This window comes from Gregarina niphandrodes, assembly GCF_000223845.1.
Source record: "Gregarina niphandrodes unplaced genomic scaffold scaffold00034, whole genome shotgun sequence".
Taxonomy (NCBI): Eukaryota; Apicomplexa; class Conoidasida; order Eugregarinorida; family Gregarinidae; genus Gregarina; species Gregarina niphandrodes.
In genome coordinates this window covers 117263-142637 of record NW_011645803.1, presented here as the reverse complement: position 1 = coordinate 142637, position 25375 = coordinate 117263, and the positions used below count along the sequence as shown (strand labels likewise).

The 25375-nt window shown below is 57.5% G+C and overlaps 11 protein-coding genes across 11 annotated transcripts; 5 read left to right on the top strand and 6 right to left on the bottom strand.

Moving 5' to 3' along the window:
* Window positions 1-83: 83 nt before the first annotated feature.
* On the top strand, window positions 84-1962 carry GNI_133600 (hypothetical protein; the record flags this gene model as incomplete). The annotated part of the gene is made up of 2 exons (XM_011133990.1): window positions 84-1694; window positions 1831-1962. The coding sequence occupies 2 exons, from the start codon at window positions 84-86 to the stop codon at window positions 1960-1962; spliced, it is 1743 nt and encodes a 580-aa protein (XP_011132292.1).
* A 639-nt stretch (window positions 1963-2601) lies between these two features.
* Window positions 2602-3195, bottom strand: GNI_133590 (putative transmembrane protein; the record flags this gene model as incomplete). Its single annotated transcript, XM_011133989.1, has 1 exon — window positions 2602-3195. One exon carries the CDS (start codon window positions 3193-3195, stop codon window positions 2602-2604), a length of 594 nt encoding a protein of 197 aa, XP_011132291.1.
* A 237-nt stretch (window positions 3196-3432) lies between these two features.
* On the top strand, window positions 3433-5562 carry GNI_133580 (putative nucleoside phosphatase; the record flags this gene model as incomplete). Its single annotated transcript, XM_011133988.1, has 1 exon — window positions 3433-5562. One exon carries the CDS (start codon window positions 3433-3435, stop codon window positions 5560-5562), a length of 2130 nt encoding a protein of 709 aa, XP_011132290.1.
* A 120-nt stretch (window positions 5563-5682) lies between these two features.
* GNI_133570 (hypothetical protein) lies at window positions 5683-5934 on the bottom strand (the record flags this gene model as incomplete). The annotated part of the gene is made up of 1 exon (XM_011133987.1): window positions 5683-5934. One exon carries the CDS (start codon window positions 5932-5934, stop codon window positions 5683-5685), a length of 252 nt encoding a protein of 83 aa, XP_011132289.1.
* A 73-nt stretch (window positions 5935-6007) lies between these two features.
* On the top strand, window positions 6008-6616 carry GNI_133560 (collagen triple helix protein; the record flags this gene model as incomplete). The annotated part of the gene is made up of 1 exon (XM_011133986.1): window positions 6008-6616. The coding sequence occupies one exon, from the start codon at window positions 6008-6010 to the stop codon at window positions 6614-6616; it is 609 nt and encodes a 202-aa protein (XP_011132288.1).
* Window positions 6617-7661: 1045 nt separating this feature from the next.
* GNI_133550 (putative transmembrane protein) lies at window positions 7662-8849 on the bottom strand (the record flags this gene model as incomplete). The annotated part of the gene is made up of 1 exon (XM_011133985.1): window positions 7662-8849. The coding sequence occupies one exon, from the start codon at window positions 8847-8849 to the stop codon at window positions 7662-7664; it is 1188 nt and encodes a 395-aa protein (XP_011132287.1).
* A 189-nt stretch (window positions 8850-9038) lies between these two features.
* On the top strand, window positions 9039-12055 carry GNI_133540 (putative helicase; the record flags this gene model as incomplete). Its single annotated transcript, XM_011133984.1, has 2 exons — window positions 9039-11869; window positions 11923-12055. The coding sequence occupies 2 exons, from the start codon at window positions 9039-9041 to the stop codon at window positions 12053-12055; spliced, it is 2964 nt and encodes a 987-aa protein (XP_011132286.1).
* Window positions 12056-12210: 155 nt separating this feature from the next.
* Window positions 12211-12915, top strand: GNI_133530 (hypothetical protein; the record flags this gene model as incomplete). The annotated part of the gene is made up of 3 exons (XM_011133983.1): window positions 12211-12419; window positions 12479-12773; window positions 12811-12915. 3 exons carry the CDS (start codon window positions 12211-12213, stop codon window positions 12913-12915), a joined length of 609 nt encoding a protein of 202 aa, XP_011132285.1.
* A 300-nt stretch (window positions 12916-13215) lies between these two features.
* Window positions 13216-13938, bottom strand: GNI_133520 (AP2 domain protein; the record flags this gene model as incomplete). Its single annotated transcript, XM_011133982.1, has 1 exon — window positions 13216-13938. The coding sequence occupies one exon, from the start codon at window positions 13936-13938 to the stop codon at window positions 13216-13218; it is 723 nt and encodes a 240-aa protein (XP_011132284.1).
* Window positions 13939-14380: 442 nt separating this feature from the next.
* GNI_133510 (putative transmembrane protein) lies at window positions 14381-15427 on the bottom strand (the record flags this gene model as incomplete). Its single annotated transcript, XM_011133981.1, has 1 exon — window positions 14381-15427. One exon carries the CDS (start codon window positions 15425-15427, stop codon window positions 14381-14383), a length of 1047 nt encoding a protein of 348 aa, XP_011132283.1.
* A 36-nt stretch (window positions 15428-15463) lies between these two features.
* On the bottom strand, window positions 15464-25178 carry GNI_133500 (putative ubiquitin-protein ligase; the record flags this gene model as incomplete). Its single annotated transcript, XM_011133980.1, has 2 exons — window positions 15464-17621; window positions 17698-25178. 2 exons carry the CDS (start codon window positions 25176-25178, stop codon window positions 15464-15466), a joined length of 9639 nt encoding a protein of 3212 aa, XP_011132282.1.
* Window positions 25179-25375: the final 197 nt, after the last annotated feature.

Here is a 25375-nt window from a genome sequence, read left to right as displayed (position 1 = left end):
GGCCTGCAGTGTGATGCCCAACAGTGTGTGGCAGGGTGCGACGGAGCACAAGACTGCACCTGTTACGCACCTTGGAAGCAACCATGGATTGCACAAGCTGTTACTCGGAAATCGTCGGTCAAGTCGCGAAGGCGGAAACTTCAGCGCCGGCCACCCTTGGGAAAGGGGTCCCGGTTGCGGGCGGTGCCGTTCCAATGCCGGCCGAGGACACTGTCTCGCGTTCGGAGCTGGAAGAGATTCATGAAGAGTCGTGTTACGGAGCATTGGTGTCTCCGTCGAAGGTTGACATTTGCAGCGGGAGGGGCGAGCAGCTGAGTCTCTGTCCAAAAGGTCCAGCCCAGGGCGATGGCCCAGCCCAGGACGATGGCCCAGCCCAGGACGATGGCCCAACCCAGGACGATGGCCCAGCCCAGGACGATGGCCCAATCCAGGACGGTTGTAGTCCAGCGGAGGTCGACGGCCCAGCCGAGGACGGCGGTCCAGCGGAGGTCGGTGAAGCATGCGCGGCTGCGGCTTCGGCCCCGTCAGGGTCTGGTGTGATTCGCGCAGACGCCCAAGGGCAGTTGGTGCAGAATTTGGCGTTGGCGGATTACAGCGCCTTGCCTGCGGATGCGGTGCCAAAGTTTAACCAGGAGACGCAGGAGTACGAGGCGGATCCGGCGTGGATGGCGCGTTATTTGACGTTGGCGGGTGCGGGAAACGCAAAGTTCGAGGTGGACTCGCGGCGCACGTGGGAGTTGCGAGACGCACCACCACCTCCGCCCCCGGCGGACGTCCTACTGCAGACACCCAAGACGCCTACGGTCGTGATCCCGGGCGAGGTGCCGGGCAGCTACCTCCGACGTGTTTGCTACTGGACACGCGACCGACGTGTCCTCGACGGCGAACTCCAAGACGTCGCCGTCGAGACCTCCTACTACGCGCCTCTCAACCTCCAAGATTGCCCTTCCAGCGCAGAGTTCGTCGGCTGCGACCCACCTTCCGAATTCGCCGCCAAAAACCGCAGTGCACACGCTGCCCGACAAAGGGAACAGGCGGCGGCTGCAGCCGCGGCCGCCGAGACCGCCTTCCAGGTACAAAAGAAGAGACTCTTCGCCGGCCAGTATGCAGACGGCGACTTCCCCACCATACAAGTTACTCTCACCCCGGACCAACTCGCACGCCTCGACCACGATCTCGCGGTCCAACTTGTGATGGAACAACACCCCGACTTTTCTCCACACCGTTTCCAAAGAATCGACTCGTCCGACTCAACGCAACTCCCTATGCAGGCGACCCACACACCCCAGGTACCTTTACACACACCTCAGGTACCTTCGCGACCGTCTCAAGATCCCCACACCAAACCGAGGGATCCTTCGGAACCGACAGACCCACAGCACCCGGAGCCACCCACTGTCCCCGGGCCGCTCAACGTCACGGCCGCTGGCGAGGCGGCCGGCGTGGACGTGGTCAGTGTCGGCGGTGATGGCGGGGGGGTGCCGAGAATGGGCTCTTTGGAGGACCGCGGACCGGGTCAAGAGGCGTATCGCGCGAGGTCCTTCTCGGCACGGACGTCGAGCGAGGCCGCGTCGGCCATTGCCCGGATCAAAGAGTCGGTGGCTCGAATCCAGCCATCGCCGATACATCGAACCGACGTGAAGCAAATGGACCTGCACCCACCCCTGCCACGCTCCCGGGCCACGGGTTCACAGGTGAGACTCCATCCTCCCGCCCCGCTTTATCCCCACAGCCCGCAACAGCCGCTGGGGGTGCAGCAGCAGCCGCAGGGGCCACAGTTACCCAACCACCATGTGTTGACAGATACCACCCAGACCCAAGCAGTTGTAGTCACCCAGCACTCCCGGCAGGGACACCGAGGCCCTCAGCCGTGGAACGGACCTCTCGACGGAGCGGGAAGACGTGGCGCCGGAGTCGTTATGCAGACTCGAGAAGAGTTGCAGCGAATCCGCACGGAGTTGAGGCGGCTTCACGACTCGCACGCGGTCTCTAGCAGAGTCGAAGACGATTCTGTTTTGGAAGACGCACACGTGTGTGGCGGGCAGTACGAGACATATGCGCCGCAGCCGTTCCCCACGTGCGGCGGCTACAGCCAGCCCCAGCGACCGCGGTTGTATGCGCGACCGGCGTCCGCGCAGCCGGCGCGGTTGCCACTGCCCAGCAGCAGCTATCCGTTGCCCTGGGACTTCGAATCACCGCAGCCCAGCCCAACTTACCCCCCGACAGCGACGCCCGGCTACTGGTCTAAGGTGTCCCACGCCCCCAATCCGACTCCCCCGGCCAACCCGTCGCTGCTTTCTCGGTTCTTGAAGTTCCTGAACTGCTGAGCGACACAGTGAGGAGGTCTTGGGTCATTCAGTCACAAGCATGAGATCACGGGGGGCCTGCCTGCCCTTCGACACGAGGCCTGGTTTTATTTGCGTGTTGAATACCTGTGAAAAAACAATAGTCACTAACTACCAATGTACCTCGCACACTTAACTGCTCCACCATTCAGGTGCAGGACAGTCATTATGGCAGCGTCAAACTTCACCCACCGTGACACAGTGGCACGATAAAGGCCCATTCCTTCCGCAGTTGTTGGTCCTCTGATGTGGTGGATTATACTGCAACCTCAACAGCCGGCTCGGTTTCTTGTTGCTCTGCCTTTCGAAGTTCTTTGCCGAGCAAGAACAGGAAGACAAAGGCCAGGCCGAATCCGACGGTGGCTGTGAAGATGAAGTCGCCAGACATGTGTTTCATCCAGCCGCGGATGTAGTGGCGGTAGTGCCAGTCGAAGTCGGCCAAAGGGCCCTGGCCGACCATAAAGTCCACACCGGGTCTCAACTGGAAGACCAGTTCGTGGCAATCGGCCCAACTACCCCAGTAGTCGAAGGCCGGGTTGACGGTCCTTACAGCTAATGTAAAGTTGTGAATGCCTCGACGAATAAAGGGCCCCACGTATGACAAGTACGCCAGAAAGCCTATTACATTCAAGATAGCTGCGGCCTTGACAAACTTCCTCGAATAAGCACAGGACGCAGCAACGCCCAATAACGAGACTAAGATCCCGCCACCCAAGACGGCATAACAAGTAATCGACAGCCATCCATGACCGGGCATCAACTCGTCATGATACCTCCACAGGCGGTCCACACTGAAGATGATAGACCACAATAGTGGGAACACTGCTAGTCGACCAAAATAAAACACCATAGCTTAAAAACTTTCCGGCTTTATAATTACCCCCACCCTGACCAGAAACCGACATCAGCGCCGGGACTTTTGCTCACCCTTCCTTTCGGGTCGACTGTGGCGCTGTGCAGTGGGGGGTTCAATGTTGGGCCAATAGCCGTCTCGGCCAGTGCCCTCTGTAAATGGGTCCACGAGGTGGATCCACGAGATGGATCCACGAGGCGGGTGGGAGAGAGAGAATTGTAAAATTTTAGCAGCATGACCTGGTCCCCGATCCGTCAGCGGCAGTTGTTGACGTTCTTGTCGGTGTTGGCTTGCATGTTGGCAACAGGCATGCTGTTGGCTATAAGCGACCACGGGGTCTTTTTTCCGTTTCAGTGGACTGCTGACTACACAAAGAAGTCGTACGGCATTACTATTGACGCAGGGAGTCATGGAACACGCGGTCATCTGTACGAATGGAGTGGTCGTGTAGAAGACCCACAGAACCCACAGTTGCGGCCTGTGACAGTGCCGATTGAGATCTTTACGTATGAGCCTGGTTTAAAGGGTATTTCGGAGTTTGTGGAGCGGCCATCGAATGTGGGTTCTGAAGTGCTGAAGCCGATTATCGAAGCGATGAAGAAGGAGTTGGATATGCAGGGATGTTCGGAGACACGCTGGGCATCAGTGCCAGTGTACGTCAAGGCCACAGCGGGGATGCGGAATATGGATGCAGACACGGCGGAGGGTATTTTCAACGCCATCCGGTCGTATCTTTTGGACTCGGGTAACCCTTTTGAATTTAAGCCGGATTGGGCCCGTGTCATCTCTGGTGAGGAAGAGGGTGTGTTTGGCTGGCTGGCCGTGAATAGCGAACACTCGACGTTGCTAGAGCCGGCTGTGGGCACGATAGGGGCTCTAGATCTGGGCGGTGCGTCAGCCCAGATCACCTTCATGCCCACGACCGCTTCGGTCCTTGAAGACTTTTACGAAGTGGATCTGGGGGAACGGGTTGTGCGCCTGTACTCTCACTCATTCCTTGGCTACGGCTGGGACGACTCACGAATGCGTGTGACCACCCGACTAGCGATGGGCTCGTTCTTCAACGCGTTGGCGGAGGACGTACATGCATTAAACCAAGATGTTGCGAACCCAAAGGTTATGAGCGCGGACGAGATTGCCAACGCTTTCCTGGCGGGCAACATGGCCTCTTTCAAGCCCCTCACGCACCCGTTGAGTGCGAAGAATGTGAAGCACGCCATCTACCTGGATGCTGCGACCGAACATCTGCCCACCTACGTCCTTCAGGCAGCGCACCCCTGCGTCCCCCGAGGCTATGACGCGTACTTCGACCTGCCCTCGCTCCTATATCCTGACGGCCGCTTCTTCCTGGATATCGACGACCGCGCAATCATCGCCTACATGGCTGCCATCGGCTACGACCTCAGCAATCACGTCGTCACCAAAAACTTCCCGCACGCACTTCTCGAACAAGCCAAGACAGACCCTCTCTCCCACACCTCCCTCAAACCCGTCATGGACAACGTACTCGAAACCTTCAACTACACCAGCTCCGACTCCGCCGCCAAACGCCTCTCGCTCGCCGCGGAAGAGAGCGCACCGTTCCATCCCTTCGTGGAACCGCTCCCCGCACCCAAAATGAAGTACAGAGTTTTGTTCAACGGCAGCGGAGACATGCAAAAGTGCCAAGCTCTTGCCAAACAGTACGAACACCCACCACCACCACTTCACATACCGCTGACTCACCCACTCCTGGCACTGACTCGTCACCTGCGTTTTAGGCTGTTCTACAAGGAGCCTTGTTTCTTGTCTTCGTGCTCTTACAACGGCGTATATCAGCCCCGCGTTGGCGACAGCCGTTTCCTAGCACTGGGCCAGTTCGCTAAGGTCCGCGCCGCTCTCGACATACCGGTGGTCTCCACTCCGAACACCATCGAAAATCGCGCCATGACCGTGTGCGGCACCAACTGGGCCAACATGACGGCCCAGCAGCAGCAGGGGCAGTACGCTCCCTACGGCAAGTCCAGCATTTCCCAACTGTGCTGGAAGGCCGTCTGGACTCATGCGATGCTCACCACCGGCTACGGCTTCGACGGAGACAGCCACGCCATCACCTTCTTCGACATCACCAACCCCGACGGAGCCGCGAAGTCGCCTGGCTGGGCCCTCGGCGCCATGCTCAACGAAGTATCCTCCATGCCCTGGGAGTCAGCCAGAGGACGATTTCAGGCTCCCTTCTGGTGGGCCTTCGCCACCGGCATCGTGCTCATACTACTCGCTTGCCTCCAGGCAGCCAAAATCAAACGCCTCAGACAAAAGCTGCCACAAACCCGCTCCGATATCTACGTACAGTACTCCCCTGCTGAACAACTCATACAGCCCTAGATGATTCGTTCTATGCTACACTGCTGCACAAGGACGCACACTCGACAGGAGACCGATCAAAGGCGTTAGTGTTTAGTCAGCTCTTAAAACAGCGTTTTAATGAATTAGTTTATCAAAACTTCAAAAATCGTCGTACGTTTGGGGCACACCCTCCGTGCCCGACGCGGTGCAGCTGAGACTCAACAAAAACCTGTACAGCGCATGAATCAACGCGTCCAGGGCTGTCGGATCTACGTCGCCCGTTGTGCCAAGCACGGCACTCGTCGCCAAATCGGACAAAGTGCTCAAGGCCGTACTCGCAGCCGTGGAAAGTGTCGAGGCTGTCGCGGGCGCGGTGCTCGGCGACGACGCAACCGTCGTATACACGGGCATAGTTGACCCAACCGTGTCTACAGGGATCGTCGTGGCCACCTCCCCAGGAGTGCTCGCCCGCTGTTGAGACGTGATGAAACTCCCAGACCCCGTCGAAGAGAAGCCGCTGGAACTGAAGCCTCCAGCAGTGTGGTCGCTCAAACCGGCGGTTGGCAACGTCGGCAGAGTTGGCAACGTCGGCAGAGTTGGCAACGTCGGCAGAGTGGGTAATGTCGGCAGAGTGGGCATGGTCGGCATAGTCGACAGACCTGGGAGATTCGGCAGATTCGGCAGATTGGGGAGGTTTGGCAGATTGGGGAGGTTTGGCAGGTGCGGCAGGTTCGGCATACCTGGTAGATTCGGGAGCGCTGTCGATCCCGAACGCATGGTCGGGCCACTGAATGCCGTCGAGCCCGAACTCATGGTCGGGGCGCTCGACATTGTCGTTGGGGCGCTTGACATTGTCGTCGGGGCGCTCGACATTGTGGTCGGGACGCTTGACATTGTCGTTGGGACGCTCGACATTGTCGAGCCTGAGCTCATGGTCGGTGCGCTGGGCGTGGTGGAGGCCGAACCAGTGGATGCGCTGCTGAAGACTGGCAAGGAACTTCGTGAAGCGGTCGGAAGGCTATCAGCTGGTGTAGAATTTGTGAGTCCCGCTGAGCTCGGAATGCCCCCGCTGGTTGTCACTGGGAACGAATAGCCGGGCGGTGTTCCCGCCGCTCCAGATGTCGGCTGCGTGGACCCGGATGTGTATCCTGGACCCGTGGATATTGGGCTGGTACTGAATCCACTTCCTGTGGTGCTAGCCGCGGCGGTTGTTGGCGCAGATGGCCTACTTTGCATGTACTGTTCGAATAGATCGTCGACGGTTACACCTATGGGTGCGTCCACGTTCATATCGAGCCTGTATCGAGCCATTAGCCATTGCAGAAATCCTCGGTCAGCCGTCAGTGCCGTCGGCAGGACTAGTCCCCTGGCGTCCCGGCCTCTAGCGTTCAGTATGGTAAGGACATCATTGGGGCCCATGAAATCAGCAGTTAGATGAGCCACTGGGGCTGGCGCCATGACGTTTGCAGAGGCTCCGAACGATGCAGGCAATTGTTGCGGCTCCCGTCGGTCGACAGCCCCAAAATGAGATGGCCAGCTGAGTTGCGACCTGAGTGGCGCAGCAGCCGGCTGCTCAGCTGCATCAAAAAGAATGTCCCCATAAGCTGGAACGGGAGCGACCACCGAAAATGTAAGGTCGCTAGGCACCGGAGTTGGGGTGGGATGTTGGCCTAAATCCAAGTTGAACAGCTTGACTCTTTTTTCCCTGGGTTCACTTATCCTGGCCGGTCTAAGCTGCGCTTCGAGCGAATGCAAAAATTCGTCAAAAGCAGACTCTTCAGAGTCCTGGTCACGGCAGTATTCCAGGTAATGAGCAAAGGCCGAATCTGGGCCATAGCTGGTCACGACGGCCCGTAACAGCTCCGGACTACAATCTAAGAACATAGATGTCCGTTGATTATGTCAAGATCACGTACCATAAGACTCATTTTCATAGGCACTTCCAATGGCGGTTAAAAGCGTCAATCTGGACAAAAACATGACGAATTCCACAAAAATTCCGGTAGCAGTAGAAAGCGCTTGTGCGCGTGTTTGTCGAACACGTGTGTGCTGGCAATAGTAGGACATTGGCCTACCTTATAATTATTGGGATGGCTAGATAAAAGAGTGTCGTGTCTCGACAACGCCGTGCTCCAGATCTATTGCTTCCGTTTGCCATGAATAAGGTGGCCCAGAGCCTGCAAGAAAAAGCTTGCCCATGTTGTTAAAATCTTACCCATTAATAGTAGGTAGTTGGATGCCTGGCTGTCAGCCGCGTCTATGATCCATGCACTGTCCATATGATCAAATTGGATGGATTTCGTTAGCTTCATTCCCGTCTTATTGAATATATGGAGTATGACACCAACATCCTTGGCGTTTCGAAACAGCACGATATAGTCTTGAGCAACGTATATGAGAAAAGGAGCGCTAGCTATGGCCTGCTCCTGGTCGCCCTTCTGAGGCTCGCCGGCGATGTTAGGTACATCGGTTACCCTCGCATTGCCAGCGGCACCTAGCCTCGTGTTTATGGTACTTACGTAGCTGACTTTCAATATCGCCTCTTCATTGACGCTCGGCACAGCGGCAGTGCTGCTGGTTCCAGTATCTAAGCTAAAGTGATTTACATACCAGCTAGATCCTCGACCACTTGAAAACCAGATGCTATTATCATTTTGATCATATGCCAAGGTTGTCAACTGCGCATCGCCACATATGCTTGTCAGTTCATGCCCGTTGCTACCTAGACCCTTTCCATCTGAAGCAACCTCCAACAGGTCGTCGTATGTATGCAGAGTGTAGCAATCGCCAGAAATACTGGAGCACGCGTTTTGGTCTAGACTTTGCAAGAAATTACGTTTCGAGCAAGCAAGACCATTGGTCTGTATCAAAGCAACATAACACATTCCTGTTGCGCAGTTAGCGGATTTTGTTGTAAGAGGTACTATCTTACCGTTCACCCGACTAACCATAATGTCATGAATAGGCTGCGTATCATTTTTAGCATATTGCTGTGAATAGGCGAATGGTCTGCCATCGAGCGACTCGTAACCATTAACATCAAACTCATCTTGGACATTCTTCTCGTCCATCTTTATCGTCTGATGCCAGGATACAACGGTATCAGGCCACAGACTGAAGAAGACAACCCGGGAATTAGACGATTTGCACGTCACTACAGTATGCGCCCATCTGCTGATATCAGTGTTCTTCTTTAGAGGCGCACTTGGCATCATTGCCTCATCCTGCAACCTAGTCAGCAACATTGTAATCAACAGCAACACAATTCCAGCGCATACTCGAATACCTTGAGCCTCCCGCCGGGTATTAGAATCCAACTGATACATCCCCTTTTGTCCTTTTATTTTACTCTACACACACGCTATACCCGCTACTACGTGTCCGCTACTATGTGCGTAATAATTGCTGTCTGACTAATGCCGACTAAAACTAGTGTCCCAGACACGCCTGCTTGAGCAGCCCCGTGATTCAAATTAGGCCGCAGACATTGCTGCCAACCAATTTCTTAATAATATATGTCAAAGGTCAAACGGCCTAGAAATGAGGATGCTGCATGGATATCCGAAAGTCCTAAGAAGTCGAGAAATCCTGCCACCACTATTGGAAGAAATCCATCTAGTGCCAGAAATCCATCTATTGCGGGAAATTCATTACCTGTCGGAATTTCGTCCAAACAGAGACTTACTTTTCATTCAACTGTAGGAAGTTTGTCGGCCGGAAAACATGTGTCAGTGAGCGCAACCAAAGCAAGCCATGAGAGCCCAGTGTCAGTCAGCGAGTGGCAAACTTTACCCGTATTTGCTCATCAGCGTAGTATTATCAATGCTGTTAAGACAAATGATCTCGTCATATTAGCAGGAGATACGGGATGTGGTAAGACCACTGGGATAGGGCATTTGCTGCTAAAGAACCATTTGAAGCGCTATGGCAAACCTCCCAAAATATGCATAACTCAACCCAGACGGGTAGCTGCTATTGCGTTGGCACAGCGCGTGGCAAAGGTTGTTGAAAGTGACCAACAGATATCGCAGCTTTATGACGTGGCCCACCAGAAGAATCCTAGGATCAAGAAGCCCAACTGGAACGTGGGGGGGATAGTTGGCTACAGGGTCCGTCATGATGACAAGGTGTCCTCTCAAACGGCTATAAGCTTCGTTACCGATGGCTTGCTAATTCGTGAAGTGATAATGCACTCTAATGGTATGCGGGATACGCAATCGAAGGAACGTTCGAAGCAGAATGAAACAATGGAGGACATCTCTATTTCCAAGAACATCAAGTACGACTATATTGTTATAGATGAGGCACACGAAAGATCCATACGGATTGATTTGTTGCTGGGTTATATACGACTTGTCCTAGCCAGTGGAATGGGTAAGTTCAAAGTGGTTATCATGAGTGCTACTATGGACATAGACACTCTCCACAAGTTCTTTAGAGGGCCGCGTAACGTAGGGCCGCCTAACGTAGGGCCGCCTAACGTAGGGCCGCCTAACGTAGGGCCGCCTAACGAAGGGCCGCCTAACGAGCGTTTAGTTAAGTGTGATAATTCCTCGAGTCGTCAGCCGAACGAGAGTCATCTGTCCTCAAGGATTAGAATGGACTTTGTGGCAATCCCCGGTCGTACGTTCCCCGTTACAGCACTGTTTGCAACTCATGCATTTGAGGATATCGTGTCGGCGTGTGTCGCTAGTGCAATTCGAATAATTACGGAAACCGATGAAGGAGACATACTGATATTTTTGCCGGGTACTGAGGATATCAATTCAGTATGCCAAGGCATAGAGAAGGGGATCGAAGAACTCAGGGATTGTCAACTGGCCTACAAATCGATCGAGCGCGCTATTGTCGGATTATCTCAGAATAGGGAGGATTACCGTAAATTGTTGGAGGCGGAAGATCCTAGTGAGTGTCTTCAACAGCTTTATGGTGGGTCGAATAGAACTCAATTTGGCGAACAGACGACGATGCAAATTAAGCGGTTCCTGGAAGAGAGTCCGATTTCAGTGAGCGCAGCTTCGGTGAGCTGTCAGACCAGACGAGGTGACGACTATACCGCCAAGTTCCACTTAGCGGAGTCAATCGTGGTACTTCCGCTGCACGCATCCCTTACTGGAGAGCAGCAAAGCCGCGTATTTCACCTATCTCCACCGGGCGGCCGTAAAATCATAGTTGCTACCAACATTGCCGAAACGTCGGTGACGCTCCCTCAAGTGCGGTACGTGATCGACAGTGGGTTGGTGAAACAGAGGAGAGGCGACACTCTGAGGGTCGAGCCGGTGAGTCAAGCGATGGCGCTGCAGAGGACCGGCCGCGCAGGACGCGTGGCAGCTGGCATGGCACTACGGTTATTCACTGAAGACAGCTTTGATAAACTTGAGGCCCAGAGCGCGCCCGAAATCCAACGAAGTCATTTGGAAGACTATGTTCTATGGCTGAAGGCTTGTGACATGGTTCAAGTCCCTCGTAACAACGGCGACGGAGATACGGCCAACGCCAATGGCATCAACGCCAATGGCATCAACGCCAACGGCATCAACGGCAATGGCACGAATGATAATGACGCTAACGGCAACCATTATGGTGCGTTACAGAGATTGCTGGGGGCTCAGGATGTCAGGGATCTAGTGATGAAATTTCCAGTCCCAAGTCCTCCTGCAGTTTCTGAAGTGGACCGGAGTATCAACACATTGAAAACAATAGGAGCCTTGGATAAATCTTGCTCTCATCTCTCTAGAAAAGGGTATTTAATTAGCAAGCTGCCTTTGTCAGTAATGTGGGCAAACTGCCTGGTTGACACTCTGTTCAATGATCCTGAGTGCTTAGGGATAATGATTATTATCGTAGCCATGTGTTCGAGCGAGTACAACTGGTTCGACAAGACCACCGAACATGATTTTCGAGTGGTAGTGGCTCGACAAGCCATTATGGACCCGGTATCGGACCATATCGGATGGTTGTCATTGTATTGGAACTGGTCCAAGGCGTTTGACAAAAGGGCCTTCTGCAAATTGGTCAGAGTTGATGAAAGGCTATTACGACGAACATCCATGACCGTCGACCAATTACGAAACATTATCCTGAAGGACGCAGACTTCGGCTGCCAGCACCATATAGTGGACCTGATGGAACGGAAAGCCAGCGGCATAATAAACCATGAGGAAATCGTACAACGGGCTTCCAGATGCCTTTTGAGATCCTTACCCATGAACATTGCCGTCAAAAGGGACGTCGTGCAGGACAACAAAGAATTCGCTGAAGTCACCTACGTTAACTCAATCACCAAGGAAAAACTGTTTATCCACCCCAGCAGCTCCATGTTTCTGTTCAACACGAAACGACCAGAGTAAGGTTACACTGCACCCATACCTCTCAAGATGGCTCATGTACTCTTTCCAGATTTCTCGTGTATTCTTCCGTAGTTGAGACAAGCAAAGCATATATGAGAGACGTCACAGCAATCAGCCCCGAAATTGCCGCAGAAGTCCACAGCGTTATAAATCACCCGAAGCCTTCTCCACACAGGCGTTAGTCACCATCCCCCACGCGACCGGGCGTCGACGACAAACTCACCGTTCGACGACAGTTTCATCGCCTAGCACCCACCGTCGCACCGTTTGCCGACCCGATTTGAGCTGACAGACCCATTGAATCGGCTTCGGGCCATTTATGCAAACGCGTGTGCTAATGTCTTCGATCTTTGCGTCAGATGGCAAAGATAGCTTGCAGGACTTCAGTAATGACGTGGAGGCGGTGGAAATACATGTCAACGAGCTCAGCGTCAAGGTTTCTAACCTCCTCAACAACGTCATGAGCTCCAAATCCAGCCAAGACTGCTTGCAAGCACTGCAGAAGAGCCGGGACGTCATCGAGCGAGCCAAAACACGCGACCGAAAGTAACTACTTCCTTTTTGTCCTACAACATATCCGCGAGCCCTGTTCCAACTCCTTGTAGAATACGCCTTGAACTTGCTTCTGCCACCACCGAGGTACCCACGGCGCTGCGGATGCAAAAAAACAAACTCAGCAGCGCCCTCGAAACCAAAGTCAAACAGTTCAACCAGCTGTCTAAGCAAATCGATAACGCAATAGAACGTGCCGCCAAAACACCACTTGCGCGCTCAGCGTCGCCCTTGCCTCCCTTCCTCACGCCCGAAAGACGAGCAGACCAAACATCCATTGTCATCAACACTCTCGACAACACAGACAACCTCCAGACGCTGAGACAAGTCCACCAGGGACTCGAAACAGTAAGTACTCCGTCCTCACCTGGCACGTCCTTCATAGACCCAACAAATCTTTGACGAGCTGGACTGCCTCGTTCGCCAGCAACAGCAGCAGTTCGGGACACTGGAAAGCGCGGCCGCGAATACCAAACACTTCACCAAGTAAGAATGTCCGCGCACAAAATGATTCCGATCCAGAGAGGCCTCCGAACAACTCCACAGAGCATATACAGACCAGCGGCGGCGCGCCCGCAGGACCTGGATCTGCGCCTTCATCCTGGCGGCGCTGATTTGCTTCTTCCTTTGGCAGAGGCATGTCCCCTCTCCGGTGACCCCTGTCTTGGCCGCCCCTAGCGACGACTCGGACATGCAGGCCGCAGAGGAAGCCATACGGCTATTACGACATAAATCTGCTTCCACTTAACTTTTGCTCGACTTATCTTGAGCAATCACTTCCTTGAGGTTGTCAACAAATAATGCCGCTGCCGGCTGGCCGGGGCTCAGCCTCATACAGCTTATGATGCTCCTGCCCCATGCTGTCCACCGTGGACACCATATCGGCACGGTCCAGCATCCCCCTTTCCAGTGTCGGCGCTTGCGCATGTTCCGCCACACACATCTGCATCCTATCCTCACTCGTGTCCGCCCATGATTGCTGAGTACTCCGGAGCTGCTCCATGTGCACAAAAGCGGCAGGATGACCGTACAATGGCGGCCATATCTGTGATGCTTGGTGCACTTCGTCCGCACCCTCGTTGCAGTAAGGCTGAGCCCACAAGGGCAGCTTCGGTGCAAAGGTTTCCGGGCTGCCGTAACGCCGTCTCTTCTTGCGATTAGAGCCTCCCGTGGGAGTCATATTCGACTCATAATCATGTGCGCTGACCCCTTGCTGCTGGAGTATTCCTTGCTCCTGCAGCGCCTGATCAGACGCTTCCATTAACTTAACTAATCTAAATTGTATAGCCATTCGCCTAGCTTCTTCGAATCCGTAGTCATCTACAGAAAAGTTCTTAGTCTTTCGCTTGCCTTGGCCGTGCTCTCGCCAGGTTGCTCGCCAAATTCGCCGCTGCTTGTCAAAGTAAACGCCCACAACCCTGCCCTCCGGAATGGCGGTGGCTTGCGCCAGCGCCATGTTCGTCGCGTCCACTAAGGGACCATCCATATGGACCGCCCCATCTTCGCGGGACATCATGGAACCTATAGAGTGTTGCCACCTAAAAGAGTGACATACGTCCCTTCCCAGCTTCTTACCCGTCGCCCCAAGCAGTTGCACCGTACTGCTCCATAGGTAGATGCTGGCCGTAAACAGGAGGTGGATTGGTTTCGTCAAGGGGATTGGAATTCCAGTCATGGTTAGTCGGTATACACTGCTCTTGGGTCATCCTATAGCTGACAGGAAGCTCCGGTTTAGGATCGTCAAGATATCCAGCACAGTCCGATTTATAGTCGTTCACTTCCGTAGAGGCCTCTTGTGAAGAAGAGTTAACCCGAGTAGATCGTTTCCGCTGCACCATCGGCCCTGGACCTACCAAATAAGCGCCGCACACACGTGTGCTTATTCTCGTTTAAGCTTTCTGACGAATTTTGTAATCCACCATCTCTCAGCTGAGCGCCTAATTTTGGAAGCAAGCCTAAAGAGGGTACCTTACGGCGAAACGGACTTTACTCACCATTTCTTTATCACTGTCACTCGAGAAGTAAGCGGCAAGAGGAGTACGACGCATAAGGGACCGAATAATACAAGCGCGAATGAAGGAGATAGGACGGAATGGTTTCCCGAGAGTGGCCCGGTGAGCTGCAGAAGTAGAGAGATTATGGTGTGAAGGGAACCTTACTTGATTGAATCTCGAACCCTCATCTTTGATGCTGAGATAGTTCGCGACATTCAGCATATCAGCATCCCAATGTTCCGTCGCTTGTTCACGTTGATCAGTAATAAACTGTAAATGCTCGTCCGAGAAAAGCTGCTCGGTGGTGGTGTTGCTTCTCGAGTTTGGTACGTTGCTGACATAGCGAAGCGCATTTTGTAAATAGACCAAATCTACTGTTTTGCTTGTAATGAGGATGATGTCTTCACTGAGTTTCGCGGCGTATGGTAGCTCGGTCGTGCATTCCAGTGCTTGCAGCCAGACGATTTCCTTATTACCGGCTATTGTATCAGTTGGCTCTAGAATTCTATCGGGTATGATGGCCTCCGCAGCGAGCTGGTGCCATCGTTGTGTGCGCGAGTAGAGATCATGTGTAATGCCCAAATCCTGTTTGCCCAGTTTGTCGCTGGCGCTGTACTCGCAAAATTCTGAAAGTATGCGATTTTTAGTGTCCACGACTTCCATTTTTAGTTGGATGTCTTGCGTGTTCCATTTCAGGTTCTCAGCTACATCTTCAATGCGAGCTCTGTTATGATCAACGAACGTCAAATAGACCTTGCTCGGTACGTTATCGGACGGTTTACTCCTGGTAATAGTAAGCTTTGACACAGACGTAGGAATGGAACCCGTGGCTCTCTTTGCTTGTGTATATAAGACACCAAAAATGGGAGAAGCGTGCGCCATGAGCAGAATTCCTATTACTGCATACCATACAAGGGAGAACCAGTACAGCTGGTTCCACAGCGGTATTACAGCACTCTTGGGCTCATCAGTCTTGCCGTGAAGCAGTGTCCTTATCTTTGTTAGCATGTAAAAATGTTCGTTTCAAAAAACCCACTGGGGCGCTCAAGCAAATCCAAATCCTTCTCGTCCTTCTGTTATAGCTTGAAGGAGCTTTTGCTTCATGATTTCTTTGGACTGGTATTCAGGTAGATCCAGTTGGTTGAAACATGTGTGTGCCGCCGGTAGCCTATCTTTGCTGTGGGCGCGTGTGATAGTGAATTTTTGGGGTCCGTTGGCGCCCATGAGGTTTTTGAAGCCTCCGATGGGTACCTTGGAGGTGCCGGTCGTAAACTGGAGGAAGGTGGCCAGTTGGTTTTGGTCGAACGACTCTAAGATCTCCCAAAACCATATTATTTGCGGGTCTCGCATGCGGTAGTTGCTATACAGCGTGCTGTCCTTGAGGTCCTGCAAGTCTATGTTGGGTAGGCCGCTGATCATGAGTTCCAATTCCTTGTCGTCGAAAATGGCGATCAGGTCTTCGGGGATTAGTGAGCAGAAACCGCTAAGGAACGACTTGATCTGGCGTTCGATGCCGTGCAATACCTTGAACTCGCACAGTAGTCGAATGTACTCGTGTTTATTCGCGTCCGTGACGCGTTCCTCGGCGCCGCCGGGTTTAAGCTCATGTGTTTTGACTTCGCCGAATTCGTCGGACTCGGCGATGAAGCGCATGTCATCAAGTCCCAGGTCTTCAAGTGAGTGATCCAGCAGCATCTGCAGATTCTTGTAAAACTCCGGGTCAATGGACTCGGCGTCGCTGGGTACCAATTTGCGGCCGAGGATGATCTTGTAAAAGGGGCGCGTAAAGTAGGCGTCCAGGTAGTAACCGTCGAAGAGTGCCTTGGCAATGATGAGGCCGCAGAAGTGGAAGAATTGCAGGTGATCGGGCGAGACGTAGCTCAGCGGGTTGGGGTGATTAAACTCGGACTTGCCACCACCACGACGGAAGAGTGCGTAGTTGGGGTTAAAGATTTCCCGCGACAGGATCGAATACCATTCGCGAGTCAACCCGCCTGCGTCCACACCCTCTTCGCCTTCAAACGCGACCGTGAGTCGTCCGCGCAGATCCGTGCGATGACGCAGCGCGTTGAACGTGTCCACAAACACATCGCTACGACGCACATTCACGCGCACGGGCAGCGAGCCGCTCTGTTCCTTCAGTTGGCGCACGCGGCTCCGGAAGTAGTGGCGCTTATTGTCGAACCAGACGAGCGTGGGCGCGAGGTACATCAGGGGCGAAAGAGAGGAGACGCCGAGCGAGAGCTGTTGGCGCATGAGTCCATTGATAGCGATTTGGTGCTGCACGCAGAAACGCAACAATCGGTCGTGCGAGGGACTGAGACCCTGCTCAGTTTCGCCGTGCAGGATCTTACGCACCGTCTCTTCGAAACTCCTCAGTCCGGCCGCGCGGAAGAGCTCAGGCTTCAAAGCCGCACCCTTCGCATTACGGAACTCATCTCGCGCGCCGCACTTGATCTTGGCGTTGTTCGCCGCACTGCCCACGTTCTCCAAAACCGCGCCCTGGAAAAAGGCTGGCAGCAAGTGAGTCTGTCGCAACTCCGCCGCCACACACACTGTGTGCACAAACACGTACGCCTCCAACGCAGGCACCAATCGACTCAATACTACGGGCATACTCCCCACCGCCGGTGGCCGAGCAACTGCCGCACTTCGCCGCGTAGCCAACCGAGCTGGCAAAACCACCGGACTCGCTGTCGCCGCCGCCTCACTGTCCTCAGTCACCTGCTTATTCACCAACTGCGGATATGCAGCAGACACTTCTGCAAACACCGCAGCCAACGCCTCCCACAAACCAGACGCCACGTCCAACCGTCCAAACAACGGAGCCAACCGCGTCAACTGACTCTCCGCCGCCGCCGTCGGAACCTCCGCCTCCGGACTCGCCTCTGCCGCACGCTCATCACCCATCGCCAACACGCGTTTCGCCGTGTCCGGCAACAATGCAAAATTCTTCTCGCTCTGCGACAACGTCGCCTCACACGTCGCCTGCAACAACTTCAACAAATTCGCCAACGCCTGATCCGCCTCCGCCAACGCCCACGGCGGCAACACGCCCCTAGGCTCGCGCCGCCGCTCCGCCGCCAAGTCGTCCGCAAACGCCAACGACTCAGACGTGTCCCGCAAAGCATCCACCGCCTCCCGCATCGCGCACACCAACGCTTTGAAAATCGTTTGCTCAATCAACGTCCGCTTCGACGTACTGAAGAAACACACACTCGTCTTGCCCACTCGTGTGCGTGCCCATGTGCGGGGTGTGAGCCCACGTGAGTTATTACTTATACAGTCTGTTCACAGCACCCATCAACGCAGTGGGGCCCTGTGTAGATGTGTTCGTCAGCCGCAGCCACAGTCTCCTGTCTTCCGGCACCGGCCCCCTCTCCCGCAAATATGCGGCCATGACCACAGACTGCAGCTCTTCGTCCGTCAGAACGTTCAGCGTCCGGTCCGTCCGGACTTCGTCCGGCGAGGAGAGAAGCATGTTTACAGTGTTGCACAGGTGCGTCTTGAGCAGCATGTTGCTGGAGTAACGCGCACTGCGCAACATCTGCACAAAGAGGCGCGACGGCGGAATCAGATTGGGGGTCGCCGCGGAATGGGCCGTCGCGGAAGGGGCGGTGGCGGAAGGAGTAGGCTCAGCGACAGGCGGTTCCTCCAGCCTCGTTTTCTTGGCGGGTCGCTCAGTGGAAGACCGTTCGGAATGCTTGCCGGAACGATCATTGCTCGAAGCCTGGCTCGAAGCCAGAGGTGCGGTTCCCGCGCGTACAAGAGTGACAGGGAGCCTGTCCTTGTCTTGTTCGCCTTTCACGTCCTCGTCGCCTTCCCCGGCTTGTGCCTCCTTGCTGTCTTGTGCCTCCTTGCTGTCTTCTGCCTCGTTGCTGTCTTGTGCCTCGTTGCTGTCTTGTGCCTCCTTGCTGACTTGCGCCTCCTTGCTGACTTGCGCCTCCTTGCTGACTTGCGCCTCCTTGCTGACTTGCGCCTCCTTGCTGTCTTGTCCATCCTTGCTTCCCTGTTCGCCCCTGGGGTCTTGTTCCTCGTTCCTTTCAGTGGGTTCGCCTTTGCGCGCGAGTTCGAGTCTGCGTCTTCGGGAGAGTTGTTGGGTGCGCACTGGGTCAAAGGTTTCGGGGTGCGGGAGGGCGGTGGCGCAGACGTGGACGACGGCGGCTGGACAGGTGACGAGGAGCGACTGTAGGTGTTCGAGAACACGGGTGGCAGCGACCTGTGCAGCGGGCGTGGGATCTTCGGCCTCGTAGGTCGTTCGGTCATCGGCGGTGGCGGTTAGTTGGGTGCCGGTCGACCACCGACCTGGACCCCCGACGGACCACCCACGGACCGAGTCCCAGCGCCCGTCCCAGAGGTCGGGTGCGGCATACCAGAGGACGACGGTGAAGTGGCCGACGAGCAATTGCGCGGCCTCAGCACTGGCGCAACAAAGCGCATGGAACAGTGCGTGCAGCGCCTTACGACTCGGCGGACGACGTGCATCCAACAACCGCAACACACCTCCCAACGCACCCGGCCCACCCAGCACCGACTCGCCCGCCGCCGGGAACCCATTCCGCCACTCCCGCGGCTCCAGCACACACAAACGAGCTCGCACCTCCGCCGCGCCCTCCCGGAGAAACGCCACCGGCACCAACGGCGCAGTCTCGCGCACCGTCTCCGTCTGCTCGCGTGGCCGCGTCACCTCGATCCGGCTCGGCTCCGCACCCAATGTCACCAACAGGTTCGTAATTCGATCCATCACTGACGATATGCTCCCACCGAAACCTGTTCCCATACTCGCACCTCCAAAGCCAAAGCCGAAACCTCCTGAACCCCCAGCACCTGCGAGGAAGGTCTGGCGCACGGCCTCGGTAAGTTCCTCGGGCAACACGGTCAGCCAGAGTTCGGAAATAGCGCGGAAACGCAGACTCCCGTCGCCACGACTCGGCTCCCGGGCTGTCGCACTCGCAAACACCAACTGCGGCCTCTCGCCCGCCGTCGCCAACTGCAACAACCCCTCCGCCGGACCCAACGAACGACCTAGCTCCGCCAGCGCTGAAACGCGGAAATTCGCCACCTCCGAAACCAACCGCGACGGCGCCACCGCCCCCCTATCGGTGGTCGCTTCTGCCGGCACCTCTGTGGTTTCACTGCCCTTCCAGGCCTCGTAGATAGCCAGGTTCGCCGCGCGAATCAAGTCCAAGCGACTTGCCGTCAAACGCTCTAACGTAGACGCGATCGCCTCTTCCTGCAGGTCCTCGGGCAACGACTCCACCACTCGCATGTCCAGCTCAAGGAGTACCGCCAGCTGCCGCTCCGTCACGCCCAAACCGAAGGCCAATGACCGGAACGCGTCGCTCTCCAACGTCACACTCGTCTCCACCGGCTCCGCCAACAACGCCGCCGGGTCCCCTTGCCCTTCATCCAGCCCTTGGTCCGGTTCTGCATCCGGCCCTTGCCCTCGCCCTTCGTCCGGCCCTTGGCCCGGTCTTTGGTCCGGCCCTTCGTCCAGCCCTTGGTCCGGCCCTGTGCCTGGTCCCTCAGGTCCAGCCGCAGCGACCGTTTCGGGCCCGCGGGGCGGCTGAGTGGCCGTGGCGGCTTCCAGGGCGCGGTTCTCACCCTCCACTGCGTTCTCGGTCAAGTTCTCCACTGGGGTCTCGGTCAAGTTCTCGGCCGGGTTCTCGGTCAAGTCTCCGATGACGTTCCCACCGCTATTCCCAGTCGAATTGCCACTCGCGTCCGCGTCCGCGTTGCTGTCCGCGTTTGTATTTACGTCGCCGTGTTGGTTTCGTTGTGCTTTAGCTTCGGCTTGTTTGACGGCGTGGTAGTAGTCGAGTTTCTCTTTCCAGGGAAGGGTCGCGAAGGACAACATGTCTTGGCTCCGTGCCGGTTCGTGTGTAGTGCGTTGCCAGTGCTTGATTTTCATTTGTCCTTTCTCACACTTGCGTAGGAGGTGTAGGCTAAGTTGCGCGTCATCTTCGCAGGTGGGTGGCAGCCAGTGGCCGGCAGCCTTAACCTGCTGCCACCAAAGGGAGGCGGGGGCGTCTTGAATCGAGTCGCTTCCGTCGAAGACCTCGGGCAAACGAACACCCGGCTCGGTCCGCCAATCCTTCTCAGCGACCAACACAGAGTGATTCGGATGGGGCCAGAGATCCTGCAAGACAGCGGGTCCACTACAACATAGCGTTGCTACACCCACGGCCGTCGTCCCATACTCAGCCAAACCACTCGCGGGCCGCACGCGTGCGAAACGCCACCACGCACCCCCCACCTCCGTCGCCGGTGCACTACGCCACACCACCGGCTCCGCCTCCTCCTCCAACCCTGCTCCAGCCGGCTCGTCCGCCTCCAGCTCGCCCTCCTCGTCACGCACACGCGGCACCTCTTCACCCTCCTCATCCAGCTCGTCCTCCTCATCGGTCAACAACTCTGCAGAATCAAACATGGCCTCCAACGCCGTCTCCTCGTGCGGCAACTCCACCCGCGCTGGCGGCTCCTCCTCCTCCTCCTCACGACCCAACTCCGACTCACCGTCCCCGCTCTCGCCCTCCTCTGCATAGAAACCCATCTCCTCCTCGTCCTCCTCCTCTTCCTCCACGTCCCAAGCGAACACACCCTCATCGTCCAACCCAAATTCGTCCAACCCCTCCTCCGAGTACACCTCCTCCGACTCAGACTCCGTCTCCGACTCCTCCACCGCCATCAACGCCACCGCCTCGTCCGACGACTCTTGCCCCGCCTCTGCATCCGAACTGGCCCCGGCCTCCGTTTCCGGTTCAGCGGCCTTCAGCGCCGGCGGGACCTTGCACTCCACGTCCAGCGCCTGCGGACTGCAGAGCAGGGCCAGCGCCCAGGTCCAGACCTGCGCGACGAAGGTTGTGTCGCCGCGGCGCAAATCCAGACGGCTGAGCAACTTGGCGCCAGCTGTACGCAGGAACTGGCGCTCGGCCGCCGAGAACAGCGCCTGGCTCACAACCTGTTCGGTCTCATCCACTAGCGCGACCGGAGTGGGCAGCGCGAGCAGTCCGTGCAGCAGAACGCCGCTGAAGAAAGCTAACACCACTAGCCGGTCTTCCGCTTCCGCGGTCTCAGCCTGTGGCGTCTCCGCCTGCAGCTCCGTGTCCGTTTCGCGCGGCCGTTTGCCGCGCGCGTGAAGCAGAGCGCGCACGTAGCCGAGACACTCGGTGGAGAGTTTGCGGCGCAGGTCGAGGTTCTGCTTGGACAGGAGCACGAGGAGCGCGGCAAGCTTGAAGAGCAGTCCGGCCTCGGGGCCGAGCGTCTGGAGTTGTGCGGCGGACACGGTCGCGGAGAGTGCGACGTTCTGCACCAGCGTCTCGGAGGGTCCGAGTCGGTTGCAGGCGTGCACTCCGTCGCAGAAGGGCGGGAGGGCGAGGGCGAGCAGCCGCGGACAGCAGTCGCGCAGCAGCTGGCGGTACAAATTGCCAGCGCTCATACTCGCCGGCCACTCGAGGCAACCAGGATCGACCACACCCGGGTTCGAAGCCGAGCTAGTGCGCACCAGCGCCTTCTGCAGCCCCGGCGAGGCGTCCGCCAAAACCTGCGGCGGCGGCGTCTTAGTCAGTGCCGCATGCAACTCCGGCTGCCGACAGAACAACTCCCATAAGACCATCAACGTCGAGTCGCAACTCATGCAAAACGGGTAGAGGAACCCGCGCTTCGCAACACGTCCGCATGTCGCACGCTCGCGCACACTCTCCAGAAAATCGCCCACCGTCAGCACCTCCTCCGCCGGCAAGCCAACCGCCGCCTCGAACGGCGGGAATCGGTACTCTCCGCCGCCCTCCGGTTGGTCGACCCAGAGAAACCGCGCCGCATTCTTCAGCGCCACCAGCGGCATCTTGTAACACACCGCGTGCACCGAAGAAAACAGACGCAGGTGCTGCAACAACAACGTCACGATCTGCCAACCGTGGCTCGACGAACGCCCCGCCAGAAACCGCGCCAGCCGCGCCTCTCGCACTTCCGCCGGCGCCAACTGGACCAACACGACCTCGTCCGCACGCAGCCCCGGCCCCGCGGCCGTAGCCGCGGCGTCAGCCGCGGGCGAGGCCTCTTGCGGCTGCCCGTCTTGCGGCTGCCCCTCTGTCACCGACCCGAGCCCCTCGGGTTCGGTCGCCGCGGGTTTCTCCTTACGGAGCACACACATGGCGGCCAGCACGCCTTCGAAGAGCGGCTGTGAACGACCGAGCGCGGCGGCACACAAGCGGGTCAGTTCCGGGACGGGCAGCACCAGCGTCTTGGCGCCGTTGCCGAGGTCCATTTCGGCACCCGCGGTGAGGAAGGCCTTGAGCACGGCGTTCTTCATTTCTTCGGTTACAAGTTTGGCGTCCTCAGCGGCGAAGCGGATGCAGTGGGCGAGGTCCTGGGCGAACATGACCGAGTCCGCGTTCTTGGGAAGCCGCAGCAATGCGCCCAGGCCCTTGGGCAGGAACGCGAGCTCCACGGGCAGGTGAAGTCCCGAGGGCGCGCCTCCGAGCAGCTGGGCCGGTGCAACTCCCGGGTGCGCCAGCACGCGATGGCTCAACAAAGCGCCGCTGAGCCGACAAATGCGCACCAGCGGGACCAGCGCCGCCATTAGCAGTCGCGCCTCGGCCGGCCACATCCCACTCATCACACTCGCGATGTCCAACAGCAAGTTCAACACCTCCTTCTGCGGCTTCGCCTCCGCAGCCGTCTCGGGTTTCGTCTCCGCAGCCGTCTCGGGTTTCGTCTCCGCAGCCGTCTCGGGCTTCGCCTCCTCAGCCGTCTCGGGCTTCGCCTCCGCAGCCGTCTCGGGCCTCGCTTCCGCAGCCGGCTTCATCTCCGCCTTCGCGGTCTCCGTCACGGTCGTGGCCTCGGTGGGGGCGGGTTTCTTGCCGGGTGCCGACCAGTCGCCGAGAACCTTGAGCGCACCGGCGAGCCAAGAGGCGCTGGCTACCCAGGCAGGTGGCATCTGGAAGGCGGCGGCGGAGCCGTAGACGCCACTGGGTTGGCGCCGCTTGGTCTTCTCGCTGCTGGAGTAGGGGCCGGGCCGGTCCTCCTCGACGCTGAGGCCGAAAGCCGGTGAGAAAGGGTCGGGCAGCAGCGCCCAGGCGGGCACGCCGACGCCGTCGCCAGCGGGGTAGACGAAGCTTTCCTGGAACAGCTCGGGATGTCGTTCGTACACGAATTGCACAAACTGCTTCCGTGCCTCCACGGCCACCGCGACGACTTCGTACACCAACCGCGAATCCGCCGCCGCCTTCGTGCCCACCAACATGTCCACACACCCCGTAAAGAGGCCCTGCACGTAACTCGAGGTCGCCAACCGCTGCAGCACATACTGGTTCCCTATCTGTCCCGATTCCGATGCCGTACCCGATCCTTCGGCTGCGGTCTGCGTCCTGTTCCGGATGTATTCGGCGGCTGCGTGAAGAGCACGTTCGCGTCGTTCGTCTTGTTGGAGCAAACTCGCAAGTTGGCGGCGCCGCACCTCACGGTTCTCGCAGGTGAGAAAGCCGTAAAAGTTCGCACCGATCCGTGGACTAAAGCCGGCGGAGGGCAGCAGTTGTTCGGGTAGGCCGAGCAGCCAGCCTTGCGCGCCTTTGGCGAAGGCAAGGACCGCACGCAGCTGCGCAATCAACCCTGTCTGCCACGGCACGGCGTCCAGCACCATTCGCGTGGCCTCATAGTGCGAGACCACCGTCGTGCCCAGCAACCCGCGCCGCGCCACGTTCGTTCCGTACGTGTGCCACAGCAGCGGCAAACTCTCCGACGCGTGTGCCAACGCCAACACACGCCACGCCGCAGCTGACCGGTACGCCACCATCGGCAGCGCTACCGCTGCCTCTTCCGCCGCGATCTCAGTCTCTCCGCTGGGGGTCACCGCGGGTGCTGTTGTCTGTCCATCAGTTGCCTGTGCACCATTCGCCTGTTCGAGTTGGTCGGGGTCGGTGTCGTTAACCTCGAGCCACTTGAGCAGAAGGGCGTGGTTCGACGGCGTGCGACCTCCTTGGCGCTGGACCGCACGCCGGTGCGCTATGAGGCCGGCGGGCGCCATGCTGGTGTTGGCGAGGCGCGTGAAGAACTCGGAGCCGTGTTTGCCGCGACAGGCGTCCACGTCGGCGGCCGTTAGCCAGGCGCCGAAAGCGTCGCGAGCCGGGGGTCTGGCAGGCTGTGTCTCCTCTACCCCCTGCTCCGCCGCCTTCCCCTCTGCGAAAGGATCGGCGTACTTGAGTGCCCAGTCGGCGGCCTCCTCGATACCAGCACCGTAGGTAGCACGCACAGCGCGCTGTGCGTGTGGCTGCGAGAAACCCATGTCCACGAGCAACTGCGCAAGCATTCCACTCCACTCGTCTCCCGCTGCCGCCGCCGGGGAGGAGGAAGCGGCACCCTCCGAAACTTCCTCGCGCCAACGGGCCATACGGAAGGTCTTAGGCTCCTCCAGCGGCGCCAACAGGTGTTGGGCACATCGCAGCACACTCGCGTAACTCCGTCCCGACGCCACACGTCCCGCCAGCACCTGCAGGAACCCATTGCTCGGCACACGCGCCAGGTTGACTGAACCCGCCTCCGTGAACAACGGTCCGCAGAACACACGTCGCCACCAGCGCACTTGCGTCTGTGCGAGCAGGGCCAGCACCGTATACGTGAAGCCGGGTGCGTCAAACACTCCCAGCCGCCGGAACCACACGGCGCCGCACGGCCCTTGGCTCGCTTCTTGGTCCGCTGGTTCAGCCTTGTTAGTGTAGTTTTCGACCATAGGCGAGTCGAAGATGCGGCGCCAGCTGGTCATCTTCTCGCAGAAGTTGGCCGTGCTCTGGAAGCTTTTGTCCACCAACAAAAGGCTGGTCTCGAGTTCCTGGTCGCTAAGGCGTCGCAGTTGCGCGTTCAGCTGTTGCTGGAAGGCGATCCAGGCGGGCGTCCAGCCATCAGGGGCTTCGGCGCCGCGTAGGTCAAGTTCGGCGGCGCCCACGAGCCGTCGGGTGGCCT